This window comes from Apium graveolens, chromosome 11, assembly GCF_009905375.1.
Source record: "Apium graveolens cultivar Ventura chromosome 11, ASM990537v1, whole genome shotgun sequence".
NCBI lineage: Eukaryota > Viridiplantae > Streptophyta > Magnoliopsida > Apiales > Apiaceae > Apium > Apium graveolens.
Window position 1 is genome coordinate 194,075,018 of NC_133657.1, and position 18,173 is coordinate 194,093,190.

Below are 18,173 nucleotides of genomic sequence, written 5' to 3' on the forward strand. Positions count from 1 at the left end.
GATAAATATTTATCTGATATTGCATTTAAGATCGATAGTTCAAATGGATAATAATGAAGTGTTAACTTTTTTCGATTAATTAATTACATACGCACATATCAATTGTTGAACTATTAACCTGCTACAAAGAAGGACTAGAATTTAACCACCAACATGTTATTAACAAGTTGATACTTGTAATTACATCATTTTTAACCTGTTATTTGATGGTTTATGCTTGAATACTAACGATTTTATTCATCTCATATTTGCTCGACTCGATCAACTTGTTGTATTTTTATTCATAATTTAAGTATTATCATTTTTTCTACAAAATCATACCTCACTAGATCACTAGGTGTTTCTTCCCCTTTATGGCCATAGAGTTTAGTCAATTACTAGGTGGGATCTTATTGCATTATGGACCCATCATAGTACACATTTTTCAATTATCCGGATATAGATGTGGATCGATCGCGCTGGATAGACCGAAGATCTTGTCCCATTTATTTGGATCCCACCAAAATGTAATAATAATATTTTTAATAATTTTTTAGAATAATGAAATAACATAATGTCGAACTTTAATCTTCCCCACATCCTAAATTCTGATACCATATTAGTTATCAGTTCTCCTAAAATTTTAAAATATAAAAATTAGATTTACGAATCGTGTCTCGTATCTTAACGTTAACATATTTCTCTAACCCTGACAAAATCAAAAAATTGTCTTGAACTTCTGATAGCAATTACCCTAATGTACTAAACAAGTAACTCTCACAAATAGAAAATCTCATAGACGGAAAAATTCTCAAAAGCAATTTTTAGGTCAAAAATCTTTTTAGAGAAATAGGATATGAATTTTATTAAATAATTTTTTTAACTATTTTTGAATGAAAACTTGTTGTTGCAGAGCAATACTAAATATACCCAAAATAATTATAAAAATTGAAAAGGATTAGTAAGTTGTTTATCACTAAGGCTATAAATGAGTGGATACGCTCACAAACAGTTCGGTGTCTGATTCAAAAAAAGTTTGGCTCTATTTCGGTTCGATCATAAACGAGTAGAACATGAACATAGTTTTAAGGTTCGGTTTGTAAATGGGTTGAACTTGAGCACAACACATTCGGGTTGAAAGTTCACGAACAAGTTCAATTACTATGTTCGCAAACAAGTTCGATTACTATGTTCGCGAACAAGTTCGTTAATATAATTCGTGAACAAGTTCATGAGTAATGTTCGGGAACACGCTAGTTGATATAACTCGTGAGTAAATATATTATTGCTAGTTATGTATACTCGTAAACACGTTATAAACACACGTTTGACACATAATTTTGTGAATAATTGTATAAATATTTATCTTAAAATAAATTTATCAATTTATTTAATCCATCTATTTTTAACTAAATTTATATTTTTTTATATTTGATAGTTAAATTATAACACATGCTAGATGATAAATATATATAATTATTTAATTTAGCATGTGTTCATTTGTTCTTATCTAGATCAAACTATAATCAAAATATGAATATTAAACACTCAAATTTTTTTGTCTGGTGTGTAAGGTTTTCAAAATTATGATTTGATATTTGTATTTATTTTTTATAAAAAAGAAAATAAGTGAAACTCGTACAAAAATCAGGAATCATAAGAACGAATTCATAAAGTGAGCCATTTGTGAACAAAAGTTCATAAAAAATAATCACGAGTTGGTCTTTGAATCATAGTTCATGAGTTGTTTGAGAACATGTTCGAATAACCTTTTTCTTAATGAGTCAATATACGAACAAAAATTTGACTCGATAAAAGTTCGAGTTCGAGCTCGAGTTCAATATATTTCTAAGCAGTTGAAACATGAATACTTAAGAGTTTGGTTCATTGACAACCCTATTTATCACCATGTTGATGACAACCCTAATTCAAAAATCGGAACTTAGGAGTTTTTTTAAAGGGAAGGAAAAATACAGACATTTTTTATGGGAGACTATATATATATTTGTATAGTTTGTACAAAATCATTATGGTTTACATTGTGTTAAATTTTGTAAAGAAAGTGGAGTTGTTTCATTATCATATTCTCGGAATGAAAACCAAGAAAATATGTAAAAGAAAGGAACATACCAGAGACGATACCATAGCAGCTCGCACTTTAACTTTCACCTCCTGATTCACCTGAAACTAAAGTAAAACTTTCAACAATATTAAATCTATCTTTCAACAATCTTTGCTTCTTAATGCATCAGAACTGTAACAACAGAGTATAACACACTTCCAAAGAAATGAACGGCAGAAATATATTAGAATAAACGACTGAAAATAGAAGAGCAAAACTGAAAGTTACCAGATCCCGGAAGCAATTGAGTGCAACATCATTAAGGGTAGGAAGGGACCTCCGCGCAATGAAGTGCTTATCAAAGGATCGAGAAATCCACCTGATCATGACTTTATAGACTTTCCAACTATTCACAAGCTCTCTCAAAATAAACTCACCATGCTTCTCTCGCAAAGAAGGCAGTACCTGAATCAAAATCCAATACATTAAAATTATGTATATAAATAAACGCCAATAAGTAACCCCCTGGCTAGGCACTAGCCATTACAGTTGTAAAAAAATGATCAAGAAACACAAACGCGTGATCCTTTAAACTGAAAAGGCAGTCATATAATACAATTGGAATTGCAGCGTCAGCGCATGGAAGAATTAAAAATTCATTCAAGGGCAACCTCCTCAAGTTATATTTACCTCCATGAAGAGGTAATTCCTATGTTACCCGGATTGAGGTATGGGTGTACAACACTAGTGCGGATCCAAGTGTCGGGTTATTACTATTAAAATATTTAAGATTATTAAAAATGCATCCAAGATTGAATACAGATGCAGCGACTCGCATTTTATAAGCAAAAAGTAGGTAATATTTAACATTAGTGTATTACAACTCTTTGAAGTTCTGTTACCACATTTTATCCAATTTCGGATTCCTCAATAAGTCAAGAATCTTATAGAAGTTTGTATTAAATTAATTGCATTAAGGATCACTCAGCAAAAATAGGTTAAGGGAACCTTAGTGATTCGGTATTAAACTACAAAATCCTCAATAGGTCAAGAATCTTATAGAAGTTCGTATTCAATTAATAGCATTAAGGATCACGCAACAAAAATAGGTTAAGGAAACCTTTGCAGCATGAGCCTATTGATTCAGTATTAAACTACTGATTTCAAAAAAGAAATATCTTAATCTCCAAAATAATAATTGTTTAACGACGGACCGACAACAAATACATTGCATTATGGTTACAAATATACCATGAAATTTGGATAACCAGTTCGGTTTCGGATCAGATCAATTTCCGATCAGATCTATTTCGGATTATGATATATTTGAAGACCATTCGGATCGAATCGGATGTGATTCGGTTCGGGTCTAATTCAGATTAAAATTGGGTAAAATTCGGATTAAGATCGGACAAAATTCTGTTTGGATTAAATTCGGTTCAGATATTTTTGGATCATAAATTATTTGTTTTTTCAATTTTTGATATTTAAAAAATATATTTTTATTGAATTTAGTATTTTTAATGTAATATCATGTACTTTTATAAAAGAATATGATTAAACAAGTATGTTATCATAAACATAAAATTATTTAAACTATAAATTTTGCTTATTTCGAGTATTATTCGGTTCGGGTAATATATTATTTGATTTTAATCAGTTCCAAGTTATAATCTGATCTTGTATATTTATGATCATTTTCAGTTAAATTTTCGGTTCAGGTATTTTTTGGATCGATTTAAATCGATTTTTGAATAATTATCAGATTGTATGATTCGAATCTTGGATCGGATCTCGGTTTCATAAATTTCGGTTCAGTTTTCGGATACAGACCCATTTTACCGGTCTAGTTACAAACATGCACTTCTATAAACAAACTTAAGCTTCCCACACGCACTTTACCTACAACAAATGAGCATTATCAAAGTAATTAGTCGTATAGTTGAAGTTATCTACAATAATCATGTGGAGGGTTCTGTGTAAACATTCCATAGACTGTATTGTTCACTCCGAAAACAATAACACATCAGTTCATTTCCATTGACAAATTAACAAACACTTAAAATAACCAAGTAGGTATCGAGAAAACAGACCTGTAAAGCTCCATATGGTCCTTAGAGTTAAACTGAGGCTCGGTTTGATCTTCGAGAATCTTCTTCAACTTAGTGATCCCTTTCTGAATAATTTCCCATCCACTGTCAAAATCGATAGTCTTCTTCTCATTCATCTCAACTACCTAGGTAAACATTGTTTCAATAAACTCGTTTATATATTACTAAACTTATCGAACGCAATTAAATCATCACATCCCAATTTCATAAACTCTAACTATCACAACCAATACATCACAAAGTAAAGAAACACTTGCAACAAATTTAATTAAAATTTCTTAACAGTCGTGTAAATAATCACACATAACCTAAAATAAAGTAATCGAGACAACACATGTGTGTATGATTTATACGAGAGAGAGATGTACAGGTTGAAATGAAAATAAGCTTGGAAAGGATCAACAATGATAATTGTGAGAGACGAGAGAGATGATATTTATAGGTGTTAACGTAAGGTGAGATATATACGAAGATGGTATATTTTAAAAATTATATGTATTTAATTTGGATTCTAAAAATTCCCGTCAAATTTGATGGTATTCAATAGTGATTGAAAAAAGTAGTATTCAATTTAGATTTTAAAAAATTCATTAAAATTTGATGATATTTAATTTGGATTTAAAAAATCCATTAAAATATGGTGGTATTCAAAAGTCTATGATTTTTATTTTATCTTATAAAATAATAGATTTTGATGGATTTTCTAGCATATTTTAATTTTTCAGAAATCTTAGCAAAATGCAAGAGATTTAGATGGATTTATAGAAATCACTACTTAAATCATCAAAGACTCTACAGGATTTATCCAACAATTCCGTTAAAATCCGCGTACAAATGAAATGAGTTAAAATCATCAACAATTATTCAAAGTTTTATTTAACAATTCCGCTAAAATCCGCATACAGTTAAAATCAGTAACAATCATTCAAAATCAATGAATTGTTATAATTCTTCTACAATCTGAATTGAATACACCCTCTGCAGAATTTCTCAAAACGTAATATATGTTACGTTTTAGATAGGTACCCGAATGCAGTTACCTATTTAATGTATTTACTGTGCAGGGGCAAATTATTTCTATAATTTGATTTGAACCAGAAATTATGATCATAAGCTTCGATAATGGATTGTTTTCATAGATATTGATACATAAAGGATGCAGTATTTAAAATAATTTAACTACTCATAATTATAAATGGGTCACTAATTTTTAATAAAACAAAAAATTAATTGAGGCCCGTTATTTACACGAATGTATTAATTACATCACTCTGGAATTTTCGGTCTTATTTAATACAACATCTTAACAAAGACCGAAAAAATAATTATTTTTAACACCATATTCTAGAATTAATGAAGAAATATAAAAAATGGAGAACAAGTAATTTTTTTAAATCTTTTCAAAAATGAAAAGTAAATTTTGATAATAAATATACAAAGATCTTTTTTTCAAAATTTTAAATTTTTTCTTTCTTTCTTAAAATTTTGGGAACAAACAAGAGAAATTAAAATGCAACTATTTTTTCCGTACAAATATGTCGGGAATGATGGGTTCTGAGGCATAAAATGCAGCGGATAAATGTAAATAAAATAAAAAAAAATTGAAACCCAAAAATAGGATTCATGTATAATTGTCGGCAGATTATGGAGATAACGAATCATACCTTTCAAGAGCCTGACTTTCACGAACTCAACGGAGACCCTAGCTATCACGCTTTGTGTCTACCTCTTGGAGAAATACCTCTATGGTATCCACACGAGCACTTCCAAGAACGTTTCACGAACTTGACTACGGAATGGATGTACTAGCCTCCTTCTTGACAATCCGAATTGCCGCTACCTCTCTTTGCTGCTAGGGTTTTGTCCAAAAATGTAAAAGCCTCTTTAACCTATCATTATCTATTTATAATGGCTGATTAAAAGGCCCATAACAGCTAAGCCCAACCCTAGTAGGTATAGGATTAAATAATAAAAATGAATTTCTATTATTTAATTAATAACTAAGTCATACTTAATTATTATGGGCAAAAACATTCCCTTTAATTCGAATTTATATTATCTCAATTAAGTCTTACTTAATTATAATAAAATTCAAATAATCATAAATTAATTTAAATCCATAATTTAAATTAACTATTTCATTAAGTGCTCTATTTGTGCGACCATATACGCTATTATTTAATTGGCAATAATTTTATTCTCTAATAAAATTATAAACAATGAGCGGTGTCTAATAATATATCATTGTTACCCAATTAAACAATTATTAAATCGTGATTAGATAAAACCTTTCGTGATTAATATTTTTCCATGTAATATAATCCCTTTAACCATACATATTATAGATTAAACTCGAGGCATGTATTTAGTCATCCTCTTCAAAATTTAATCCGAGTTTACTTGATCCATGAGTAGACTATCAAGACAAATCATTATTTGAGCATGGCCATGCTTTTTATAGTCTCACTCAATCAAGAGGCCAATAATATCTCTCCTAATTATAGGAGGGTTAAATCCTTTATCTATCATTCATATTTCTCATACGACTCATGATATATCCGATGTCCACTTTTCTCATCACCCGATCAAAAGTAACTTTTAATGTAGTCAAAGTATATTAATCCTCGTATAGAAATATAATGATTTCAAGTCAAAGGATCTGTGAGTCTTTCTAATGACTTTATTAAACATAAAGAATCTCATCGTGGGTCTGTCCAATACCATGTACTCTCACATGTACCTATGTATTGACTTTAGTATCCCCATACTTATAACCAATGAGATGTGGTTATCTTGTCAAACAACATACTAGTTTATCTATGTATTATTATTGTCCTATATAATAATACTCGACTAGGGACCTTTAAGAATATGATATATTATATAATCTCAAGTTCAAGTCATGTACTTAAACTATACAATGTGTATCATGATTCTAAGGACATTTATTATGCTAACAAAATATCACAATAATTAAGGTCATAATAAATACATTTATTGAATGATCAACTAACATAAAGATTTTAAAAAAAACGTATTGCCTCTAGGGCACCTACACTAACAATCTCCCACTTATACTAGAGCCAATCACCCATATATCTAATACCCTTGGAACTAGTATGACCATCATGCTTCTGCTGTGACAAGCCTTTGCTCAGTGGGTCTGCAATGTTATCATTTCTGTGCACTTTACATATGTGTATATCACCCCTTTCATAATCTCTCGAATAAGGTGAAATCTCCTGAGTATATTTTTGGTCCGGGAGTGTGATCTAGGTTCTTTAGCCTGTGCAATGGCTCCATTATTATCGCAGTATAGATCAATGGGATCTGCGATCGATGGAACCACTCCCAAATCAGAAATGAACTTTCGAATCTAAACGGCCTCCTTAGCTGTTTCACAAGCTGCAATGTACTAAGCCTCCATTGTAGATACAGCTACCGTTTTTTGATTTGAACTCTTCCAGCTTACAGCACCTCCGTTTAGACAAAATACAAAACCAGACTGTGATACAATATCATTTATGTCTGTTTGGAGACTTGCATCGGTGTAACCTTTTACAATGAGTTTCTCTTCTCCTCCATACACCAAGAATGAATCTTTAGTTCTTTTCAGGTACTTAAGAATATTCTTGACTACCGTCCGGTGACCTTCACCCGGATTAGACTGGTATCTACTCGTCATGCTCAAAGCATACGAGACATCTGGGCGAGTACATACCATTGCATACATGATAGATCCAATTTCTGAAGCATATGGAATTTATTCATGTGGTCCTTCTCATCCAATAATTTCGGACACTAGACCTTAGAGATCGTTATCCCTTGAGACACGGGGACATATCCCCTTTTTGCATTCTGCATTCCAAAATGATGCAAAACCTTATCAATGTATGTGCTCTGACTTAGACCGATCATCCTTCTAGATCTTTCTCTATAGATCCTCATTCCTAGAATTTAGGATGCCTCTCCTAAGTCTTTCATGGACAAATTGCTCCCTAACCAAGTCTTAACAGCCTTTAGAGAAGGTATGTCATTCCTCATTAGGAGTATATCATCAACATATAGTACTATTAATGCCACATAGCTCCCACTAACCTTTTTGTAAACACACGGTTCATCTTCATTTTGAACAAAGCCATACTCTGTGACTATTTCATCAAAACGGATATTCCATCTCCTAGAGGATTGCTTCAATCCATAAATGGATCGACACAATTTACATACCTTTTCAGCATTCCTTGGATCGACAAAACCCTCAGGTTGTGTCATGTACACATCCTCTTCAAGCCTTCCATTAAGGAAGGCTGTTTTAACATCCATTTGCCAGATTTCATAATCATGGAATTCTACAATGGCAAGTAAAATCCTAATAGACTTGACCATAGCCACTGGTGAGAAAGCTTCATCATAGTCAATACCATGAATTTGTTTGAAACCTTTTTCAACCACCCTAGCTTTATAGGTCTGAACATTTCTATCCATGCCTTTTTTCTTCTTAAAAACCTATTTGCATTCAATGGGTTTTACACCTTCAGGTGGGTCAACCAAAGTCCATACTTGGTTTTCGTACACGGAATATATCTCAGATTTCATGGCTTCAAGCCATCTCTTAGAGTCTGGACTATTCATAGCATCTTGGTATGTGAGAGGCTCATCTTCATTTATAAGCATCAAATCACCACACTGAGTCAAGAGAAATCCATATATCTCTAGCACATGGCGAATTCTACCAGATCTATGAACAAACTGTGTTTGTTGAGCATTATCATTATTCTGCTCTTTTTCCACTTCAGGTTCAATGCTATTTTGTGGTTCTCGATCTTCATCGAGATCTATAGTTCTCCCACTGTTTCTTTTGGAAACAAAATCTCTTTCCATGAAGACGGCATCTCGAGCAATAAACACTTTCTGCTCAGAAGGACTATAAAAATAATACGCCTTTGTTTCATTAGGGCATCCCATAAAAATGCACTCTTTGGATTTAGGTCCAAGCTTGTCAGATTCTTGACGTTTCACAAATGCCTTACATCCCCAAACTTTCATAAAGTTCATGCCTGACCGTTTCTCCTTCCATATCTCATATGTAGTCTTTTGAACCTTCTTAGTAGGAACACGGTTAAGTGTGAAAGCCGTTGTTTTTAGAGCGTAACCCCAGAAACTTATTGGAAGATCTGCATGACTCATCATCGATCGCACCATGTCGAACAAGGTGCGATTTCTCCTCTCTGAAACTCCAAACCATTGAGGTGTTCCTGGCGGAGTGAGTTGTGATACAATACCACACTCTTTCAAATACTCTCTAAATTCGGTGCTTAAGTATTCACCCCCACGATCGGATCTTAAAATCTTAATACTTGCACCTCCGCCAATTTGCTTCTCTACTTCAACCTTGTATTCTTTAAATTTTTCAAAAAAATCGGATTTTTTTTTATAAGATATACATATCCATATCTACTGAAATCATCAGTAATGTTATGAAGTAGTAGTAGCCTCCTCTAGCCATCACACATATTGGGCCACATACATCACTATGTATTAGCTCCAGACGTTTAGTGGCCCTTTGACCCTTACCAGTGAAAGGGGCTTTAGTCATCTTACCAAACAAACAAGATTCGAATTCTTGGTATGATTCAAAATCAAACTTATCCAAGTATCCATCCTTATGTAATTTGGATATGCGTTTCTCATTTATATGGCCTAGACGACAATGTCAGAGGTATGTTTGATTTGAGTCATTCATTCTATGTCATTTGTTTTTTATATTACAAACAGGATTATCTAAATCAAGAACATATAAACCATGAAATAAACGCGCAACACCATAGGTTAAATCATTCAAAGCAAAAGAGCAACTATTGTTCTTTATTGTAAACGAAAAACCTTTCTTGTCCAAACAAGAAACATAAATAATATTTCTGTGAATTGCAGGCACGTAAAAATAGTCTTCTTGTTCTAAATCAAGCCCAGAGGGCATAGATAAATAATAAGTCCCTATAGCTAAAGTAGCAACTTTTGCTTCATTGCCTACTCTTAGGTCCACTTCTCCCTTAGCCAAAATTCTACTTCTCTGCAGGCCTTGCAGATTTATACAAATGTGAGAAGCACATCCGGTATCCAATACCCAAGATGTAGAAATAGACAAATTGACTTATATAACATAAATACCTGATCCATAAATCTGAAATATTTTCTTTTTCTTCAAATCCTCCAAGTAAATAGGACAGTTTCTCTTCCAGTGACCATCTTTCTTACAGTAGTGGCATTAACCCTTGGCCACACAACCTTTAGGATTTAAAGCCTGTTTGGGACCTGACTTTGGCTTGGGTGTAGAATCAGATCCAATCTTCTTCTTACCCTTCCACTTGCCCTTCCCCTTGGCCTTACCTTTATTTCCCACCATCAGTATGGGAGCAGGTTCAGCTGTCTTCATGTTGGTCTCATATGTTCTTAACATATGCAACAATTCAGTAGGTGTTTTGTCAAATTCATTCATATTGTAGTTCATAACAAACTGAGTGAATTTATTATTCAAAGAATTCATGATTAGGTCAATACCAGTTTCCGGACCAATTGGGAAAAACAAAGTTTTAAGGTACTTAATGTAACCAATCATCTTCAGAACATGTGGGCCAACTGGTTCACTTGCCCCTTGTTTGCAATTAAAAAGTGACTTACTCGTGTTGAACCTTTTTTGACGAGTTTGGCTTACAAACATGCTTTGCAAGTGCTCATTGATAGTATATGCATCCATATACACATGTTGTCTTTGAAGCTCAGCACTCATAGTTGCCAACATAAGACATGCAACATCATTTGCATCATTCTCATCCCTTGTGCGTGCTGCTCGTTCATCAGTAGTAGCACCCTCAGTAAGGGGGCCTGGAGAGGAATATCATTGATATGAAGCTTGCGCTCCTACCTGAGGACAATCCTCAAATTCCTCTACCAGTCTAGGAAGTTTTTTCCTCCTGTCAGCTTGTCCTTCTCCAGGACTGAACGTACGGATAGTGTGTTTATGTTGTTTGCCAATACTCAGTATCTACAATAATAAAAGCGCAAAATATACATTAGATTGTCTGAGTTAAAATTTTATGTTCATATGATTATGATATATTTATAATATATCTCCCACTATTTTTTATCAAATTAATAGCCCTAACTATTAATTCGGAAAGTATATCCCATAAATCTTTCTAGTGAGCCAAGATCCATATTTCGTCATGTCCTAAGTCAACCACTGGTATCCTTAAAATATGGTTATTTAGGTAGACAATAGTTGTCAATTTTATCATATATAATTCTTGGATAGTTTGGTGAACAACAATTGATCTTATCTATCTAATAGATTTTTTTAACCAAACTCTATGCTTCTAAGGTCATAATATTTGAATATAACCATTTATATTCACCTTATTATGATAATTCAGTTAAGTTAGACCCAATGATACAATGTCCGAATATAACCATTTATATTCGTCGCATTTCACCACGATAGATAGGAGTCCCCTGCCACTGACAGCCCTTCCCCTTATCGATCTAGGATTCAATGAGTGTTCATTCATTAGAAAGCATCTGATTAAAACTTATATTTTTACTTAGGGATTTTTAATTTAGAATGATCATGATCCCATCATAAAGAGATCCCAATTTTTCCTTGAATAAAATACTTCAGATCAATACTCATCAATGATTTGATTTCTAGGTAGTGGAGGAGTCACATCGGTCTCGCTTAAAACCCACAACCTTACACGTTCTATGAACCCGTTATTGACAAAATTGCCCCATGTCAGAAATAAAGAAAATTCGTATTTTATTCCGTGTTTCATAAACACGAGAATCTCATGATCGTTTGTTAATTTTAAATCTTGAGTCGTTACATATTTTATCTTGTTTAAAGGCATGGCATGGGTGATGTATCTAATACATACATGCATCATTAATCCAATTAAAACATTCATTTTCTACTCTACACATACTATTTATACATCATATGAAAAGTGCGTAAAGTAAACGTGCAATAGTTATGGCCCAATCCTATGTGATCTTTTCAGGCTAATGAAAAGATCAAGGTCAATCTATGGTGTAAAAATAACTATTACATTTGTCTTCTCTATTGCTTCCATTGTCTCCTTGGCCTCCATAGGATGCCTCCTTGTTCCCTTGTCCTTCTTGGATGTTACATTAAGAATTATACTAATGAACTTAGAAAAGAACTCGAGTTACATTCGAGATAAAACAGCTACAAATAGAAAACAACATGCAAGTCGTATTTATTACAAACCAAAAGAATAAACCATTACAACTAAGGTCTTATGGCCATAACTATGCACCATGCTCAAGTAACCATTAAAGAACATGATAGATCATATAAATATGATATACTATTTATTACTTTTCATGATCCAATCAAGAATAATAAATAAGTAAAGCATATGTCATAAGTACAAATTAAAACGAAACCCTAAACAAGCGGATCAAATACTATTCCAGAAGCATGTATCAGAATACTAGCAAAATATGTATCACAATACTATTCCAGAAGCATGTATCAGTATACACATGACCCATATCCTAGTTACTAAAAACATGTATCAGTATACATATTTTAAGAGATCGCATATATATGAGTTATGGAAGATCTTAACCATACTAGTATCATTATATAGATCATTAACATATTCATCATATCATTCATATAACATAACTGTTATCATGGCAGACTCATATAACATAACTGTTATCATGGAAGACTCATATAACATAACAGTTATCGTGGCAGACTCATCACACATACATACCTGTAAAAATACAGTAAACACGTAACCAAATCAGCCCCTATACACGTAGCTCTGATACCATTGATGGGTTCTGAGGCATAAAAAGCAGCGGATAAACGTAAATAAAACAAAAAAAAAATTTGAAACCCAAAAACAGGATCTATGTATAATTGTGGGCAGATTATGGAGATAACGAATCATACCTTTCAAGAGCCTGACTTTCACGAACTCAACGGAGATCCAAGCTATCACGCTTTGTATAAAACACAGCGGATAAACGTAAATAAAACAAAAAAAAAATTTACAGGTATGGTGTCGGCTGACGGTGTTCCAACAAGGTTAGTCATCGAATCTAGATGTGATGCAAGAGTTTTTCATGAAAACAGTGGTTTTCCCGTCACAATCTCAGCAAAAATGCAACCAATGCTCCAGATATCAATAGCATATGGATACTAAGAATGGATTGTATTAAGAAAATAAGACAATATTATGGGAACAACATAACAACAACAAGTAATTGAACACTTCAAATTCTATTTACAATGACTATTACCACCTTTCATGTTCTTTCTATTTCGGAGAAGAAGATAAAATTGACTGGTTGATTATGTTAAATCCTGTTATCGAACTGCTAGAAATATACATACAGAAATATATAATTTATCAACGAATAGTTAGTTAATAACTACAGTTCTTTAGGTTCGAAAAAAATCTGAGAACAGAGTAAAGACTCTCATTCATGATCATAATATGTTAGGGTAATATAACCAAATGTGCATGATTCTTTACTTCCATTACATACTTCTAATCAAATAAATAAATCATCATCCTCTAGATCTCTATAAAGCTTTGTACAGTACAATTGTATTCAGCTAAAAACCTGAGCTAGAACAACTTAGTACCAATACAATATATATAATGATGCAAATACATCAAGCAAAACATAGTTGCATAAACTGCAGAGAGCCGCATAAACTGTATTGGGCTTGAAAAGGTAGAACATAGCAAGTCGAATATACCTTAGATAACTCTGATCCACAAATCTCAGGAGCCCTATACAATCTTGTACCAATATAACCCTGCAATGTATGCCATGTAAGAAGATATGACTTTATTAGAGTTCTAGATTATTTCTGATATACTGAAGGCAAATAATATGTCAAAAATTATAATTAACATGTGCACGATCTGAAAGACTGACCGTGTGGTGCCATCCTTTTGATGGCTCACTAAAGGCAACTCTAGACAGTCCAAAATCATATACTTTGATCAAGCCATTACGGTTTGCTAATTTATTTCTCGGTTTAAGGTCTAGATGGTACACATTAGCTGAAACCAAACAAAAATAATGAGATTTAACATACAAAGTAGGCAAATATCCCCCTTGGCTTCCCTCCAAGGACTTTTTCAGGGTTTATCCAACACAAGATCAAATTAACAATATAAGCTCTAGACAAGTTGAAATACAAAACTCTTGCACAAGAAAATTGAAACATACATCAATTACCTTATCATCGTTTACCTGCATGCATAAACTTCACTGCATGTAGGATCTGAAACATAAAAGATATATAGTCCTTTGCTGTCAAATTATCAATGGATGCAATAAATTTACGAAGATCTGAGTCCATATACTCCAAAACCACAGATATGTCATTGAAGGTGTCACTTGAGGGTGGGATTAAGATGCTCTTAATTTCAACAATATTTGGATGATGTAATAGCCTTAACAACTTAATCTCCCTTAAAACCTTAACAGCTCGAGGAACATCCCTAAAAACATCTGATATTTTCTTTATCGCAACCTTTTCATTAATATATGCATCAGTAACAGAATTAACAATTCCATAGCTTCCCTGCCAAATATACTCTAGATTTTTGTATTGATTGGCATCACCACACCCAATGAAATTGTCACGTTTTCACCTGCTGCAACATCAAAATTATACATTAGATAAGAACTCTCATATAATTACTATTAGAATATTTACCAATTGAAGGTTATAAAGTGAAAAGCCATAACCACACATATGTAAGCCTCGAGAAGGTAGTAATTTTACACATATATCTCCAATTATATGCATAATACACAGGACGTCATACAAATTAATTGCTATTGAATTATGTAAAATATTTTACAGCTGCTATTAAACAAGTGCAGAACTTGATGAGTAAGCTAGTGTCGAAGAAATTCCATTTACTATAAAGTAAGCTTATAAAGCATTATTTTAGTAACAGCATCATAAATATAAATGCAACTTTCATATGTCACAAACAGAAGATGAAAATTTCTGATTCTGGGAGAGAGAGACAGAGAGGGACATACAGAGAGAGAGATAGAGAGTGAGAGAGAGAGAGAGTTATCCTGTTGGGATGATCTCGCTGCATGATTAAAAAAAGCTGCAGTTTACGAAAATACAAAGAATGAAAGACCAAGAATTCAAGCAAGAACCAAAGTTAAAACAAAATTGTGGCCGAAGTTAGCAAATAACACCCATATTTAAATAACACCCACATTGTGGAATCAAGTTATCGAAGATCAGATAACTGGTGCTCATAAGCAAGACCGAAATTTGGGAACTATGAGTTGAAGAAAACTTGAATTTCGAAAGATGAATACTTACTTGGCCTATGCGGCCTCTTAATGGGTCTAGACATAATGTCACTCATGGATGCAAATTGCAATTTTGGTGACACCAGACCTTTGTCCTTGCAGAATGCTACACCTTGCAAGAATTAAGAAAACACTCAAGATATAATAAAATTAATAGCATGTCCTCTCAAGAACTACTACATATTATAATTGAAATCTGCAAATTAACATCTATAATCTCAAAACCAAGGATTTTGCAAAGAACACTATCCACGTGCCTTTAATGTAACAAAGCATCAATCTACAATTTTGAACGTACCCTCGCTATTGATCACATCATAATTCTGGTATCGACATTTAACAAAAACTCCAGATCTAAGTCCATATAATAAACACAAAGAAAAATACAAATAATACCTGAGCAGCAACGAGGCCACTAATATGAGCCATATCACAAAGCAAAAGAGCTCATATTACTAAATGACCTTGTAACTTTGTCGGCCTGTAAACAAACTCGATTAAAATCAAAACATAAAATTTGAAAATAAATTCGAAAGAAACATACTTTTATCACACTAATCGAGTAGTCCAGACTTCTTTTAAGCCTCTTCAGCACCAATCGAGCTCTATTTATGAATTAATCCAGTTTAATTCATATAAATAGGTTTGTACAAAATAGGGTTTTAGGTTAAAGAGAGTGAGAGAGAAAAGAGACAGTGAGAGATGAGAGAGAAAAGTGAAGAGAGAAGAGAGAGAGAGAGAGAGAGAGAGAGAGAGAAAAAAAACAAAGAGACGAGAGAGAGAGAAGAGAGAATGAGAGAGAGAGAGAGAGAAAAAAAAGAAAGAGACGAGAGAGAGAGAAGAGAGAATGAGAGAGACGGAGAGGGGGAAAAGGTTTTGGTTAAGGGGAGAAAACTGAGAATAAAATTTTTGGTTAAGGCGGGGGAATTTTTTTGATGTATTAACAGGGGAAAGAAAGAAGCAGACCTTTTTTATTTTTATTAGAAATGATTATAGACATCGGTTGGTTAAGATCCTGATGTCTTACAACACCTTTAATATCGGTTTTGAAGCGACTGATGTCGTATGCACTATTTCTAGTAGTGTGAGGTATGGGTTTGCAATAGGAGTGTGTATCCAAGTGCCGGGTTCTTACTACTAAAATATTTAGGATTCTTAAAAATGCATCCAAAATTGGATATGGATGCAGCGACTCGCTTTTAAGCAAAAAGTAGATAATATTTTAACATTAGTGTATTACAACTCTTTGAAGTTCTGTTACCACATACTATCCAATTTCAGATTCCTCAATAAGTGAAGAATTTTATAAAAGTTTGTATTCAATTAATTGCATTATGGATCACTGAACAAAAACAGGTCAAGGAAACCTTAGCTACATGAGACTATTGATTTGGTATTAAACTGCAAATTCAATGTTTCTTGTACAGTACTGATTTCAAAAGAGAAATAACTTAATCTCCAAAATAATGATTGTGTAACAACTTCTGACCGACAATAAATACATTGCATTATGGTTACAAACATGCACTTCTATAGACAAACTTAGCTTCCCATAAAACCGATAAACTCCAACTCTATAGTTAAAAAAATACAAGCACTTTACCTACAACAAATGAGTATTATCAAAGTAATTAGTCTTACAGTTGAAGTTATGTGCTCCTCGAACACCTCACGGTACTTGTCATACAGATGTCCAGAATAATCATGTGGAGGGTTCTGCATACACATTCCATAGACAGTACTGTACACACCGAAAACAATAACACATCAGTTCATTTCCATTGACAAATTAACAAACACTTAAAACAACCAAGTAGGTATCGACAAAACAGACCTGTAAAGCTTCATATAGTCCTCAATGTTAAGCTGAGGCTCGGTTTGATCTTCGAGAATCTTCTTAAACTTAGTGATCCCTTTCTGAATAATTTCCCATCCATGTTGAAATCGATAGTCTTCTTCTCATTCATCTCGACTACCTAGCTAAACATCGTTTCAATAAAATCGTTTATATATTACCAAACTTATCAAACACAATTCAATCATCACATCCCAATTTCATAAACTCTAACTATGGCAACCAATACATCACAAAGTAAAGAAACACTTGCAACAAATTTAATTAAAATTTCTAAACAATCGTGTAAGTAATCACACATAACCTAAAACAAAGTAAGCGAGACAACATGTGTGTGTATGATTTATACGAGACAGAGAGATAGAGAGATGTACTGGTTGAAATGAAAATAAGCTTGGAAAGAATCAGCGATGATAATCGAGATAGACGAGAGAGAGATATTTATAGGGGTTTTCCAAGTAACGTAACGAAGAGGGGTGTATTTTGAAAATTCTACTTATTTAATTTGGATTCTAAAAAATTCAGTAAAATTTGATGATATTCAATATGGATTGAAAAAATGGTATTCAATTTAATTTTAAAAAATTCATTAAAATCTGGTGGTATTAAATTTTGATTTTAAAAAATCCATTAAAATCTGAAGTTATTTAAAAGTACATAGATTTTTCTTTTTTAGAAAATTATAGATTTTGAAGAATTTGTTAGTGTATTTTAAGTTTTCAGAAATATTAGCAAAATCCAAGAGATTGATATGGATTTATAGAAATCACAG

At 32.7% G+C, this 18,173-nt stretch overlaps 1 protein-coding gene across 1 annotated transcript; it reads right to left on the reverse strand.

Moving 5' to 3' along the window:
- Nucleotides 1-3,939: 3,939 nt before the first annotated feature.
- LOC141696390 (mitogen-activated protein kinase 15-like) lies at nt 3,940-15,975 on the reverse strand. The gene is made up of 6 exons (XM_074500537.1): nt 15,943-15,975; nt 14,455-14,788; nt 14,134-14,261; nt 13,952-14,011; nt 4,135-4,277; nt 3,940-3,943 (listed from the first exon to the last, which is right to left on the reverse strand). The coding sequence occupies exons 1-6, from the start codon at nt 15,973-15,975 to the stop codon at nt 3,940-3,942; spliced, it is 702 nt and encodes a 233-aa protein (XP_074356638.1).
- Between the last annotated feature and the right edge of the window lie 2,198 nt (nt 15,976-18,173).

Bases quoted from the DNA above. Each gene is read 5' to 3' on its own strand.
- LOC141696390 (XM_074500537.1), bottom strand. From the start codon at position 15,975: ATGGCTCATATTAGTGGCCTCGTTGCTGCTCAG. The intron at 14,789-15,942 runs GTATTATTTGTA...TATATTTGGCAG, and splicing joins GTGGCCTCGTTGCTGCTCAG to GGAAGCTATGGAATTGTTAA. The intron at 14,012-14,133 runs GTCAGTCTTTCA...CATACATTGCAG, and splicing joins CAAAAGGATGGCACCACACG to GGTTATATTGGTACAAGATT.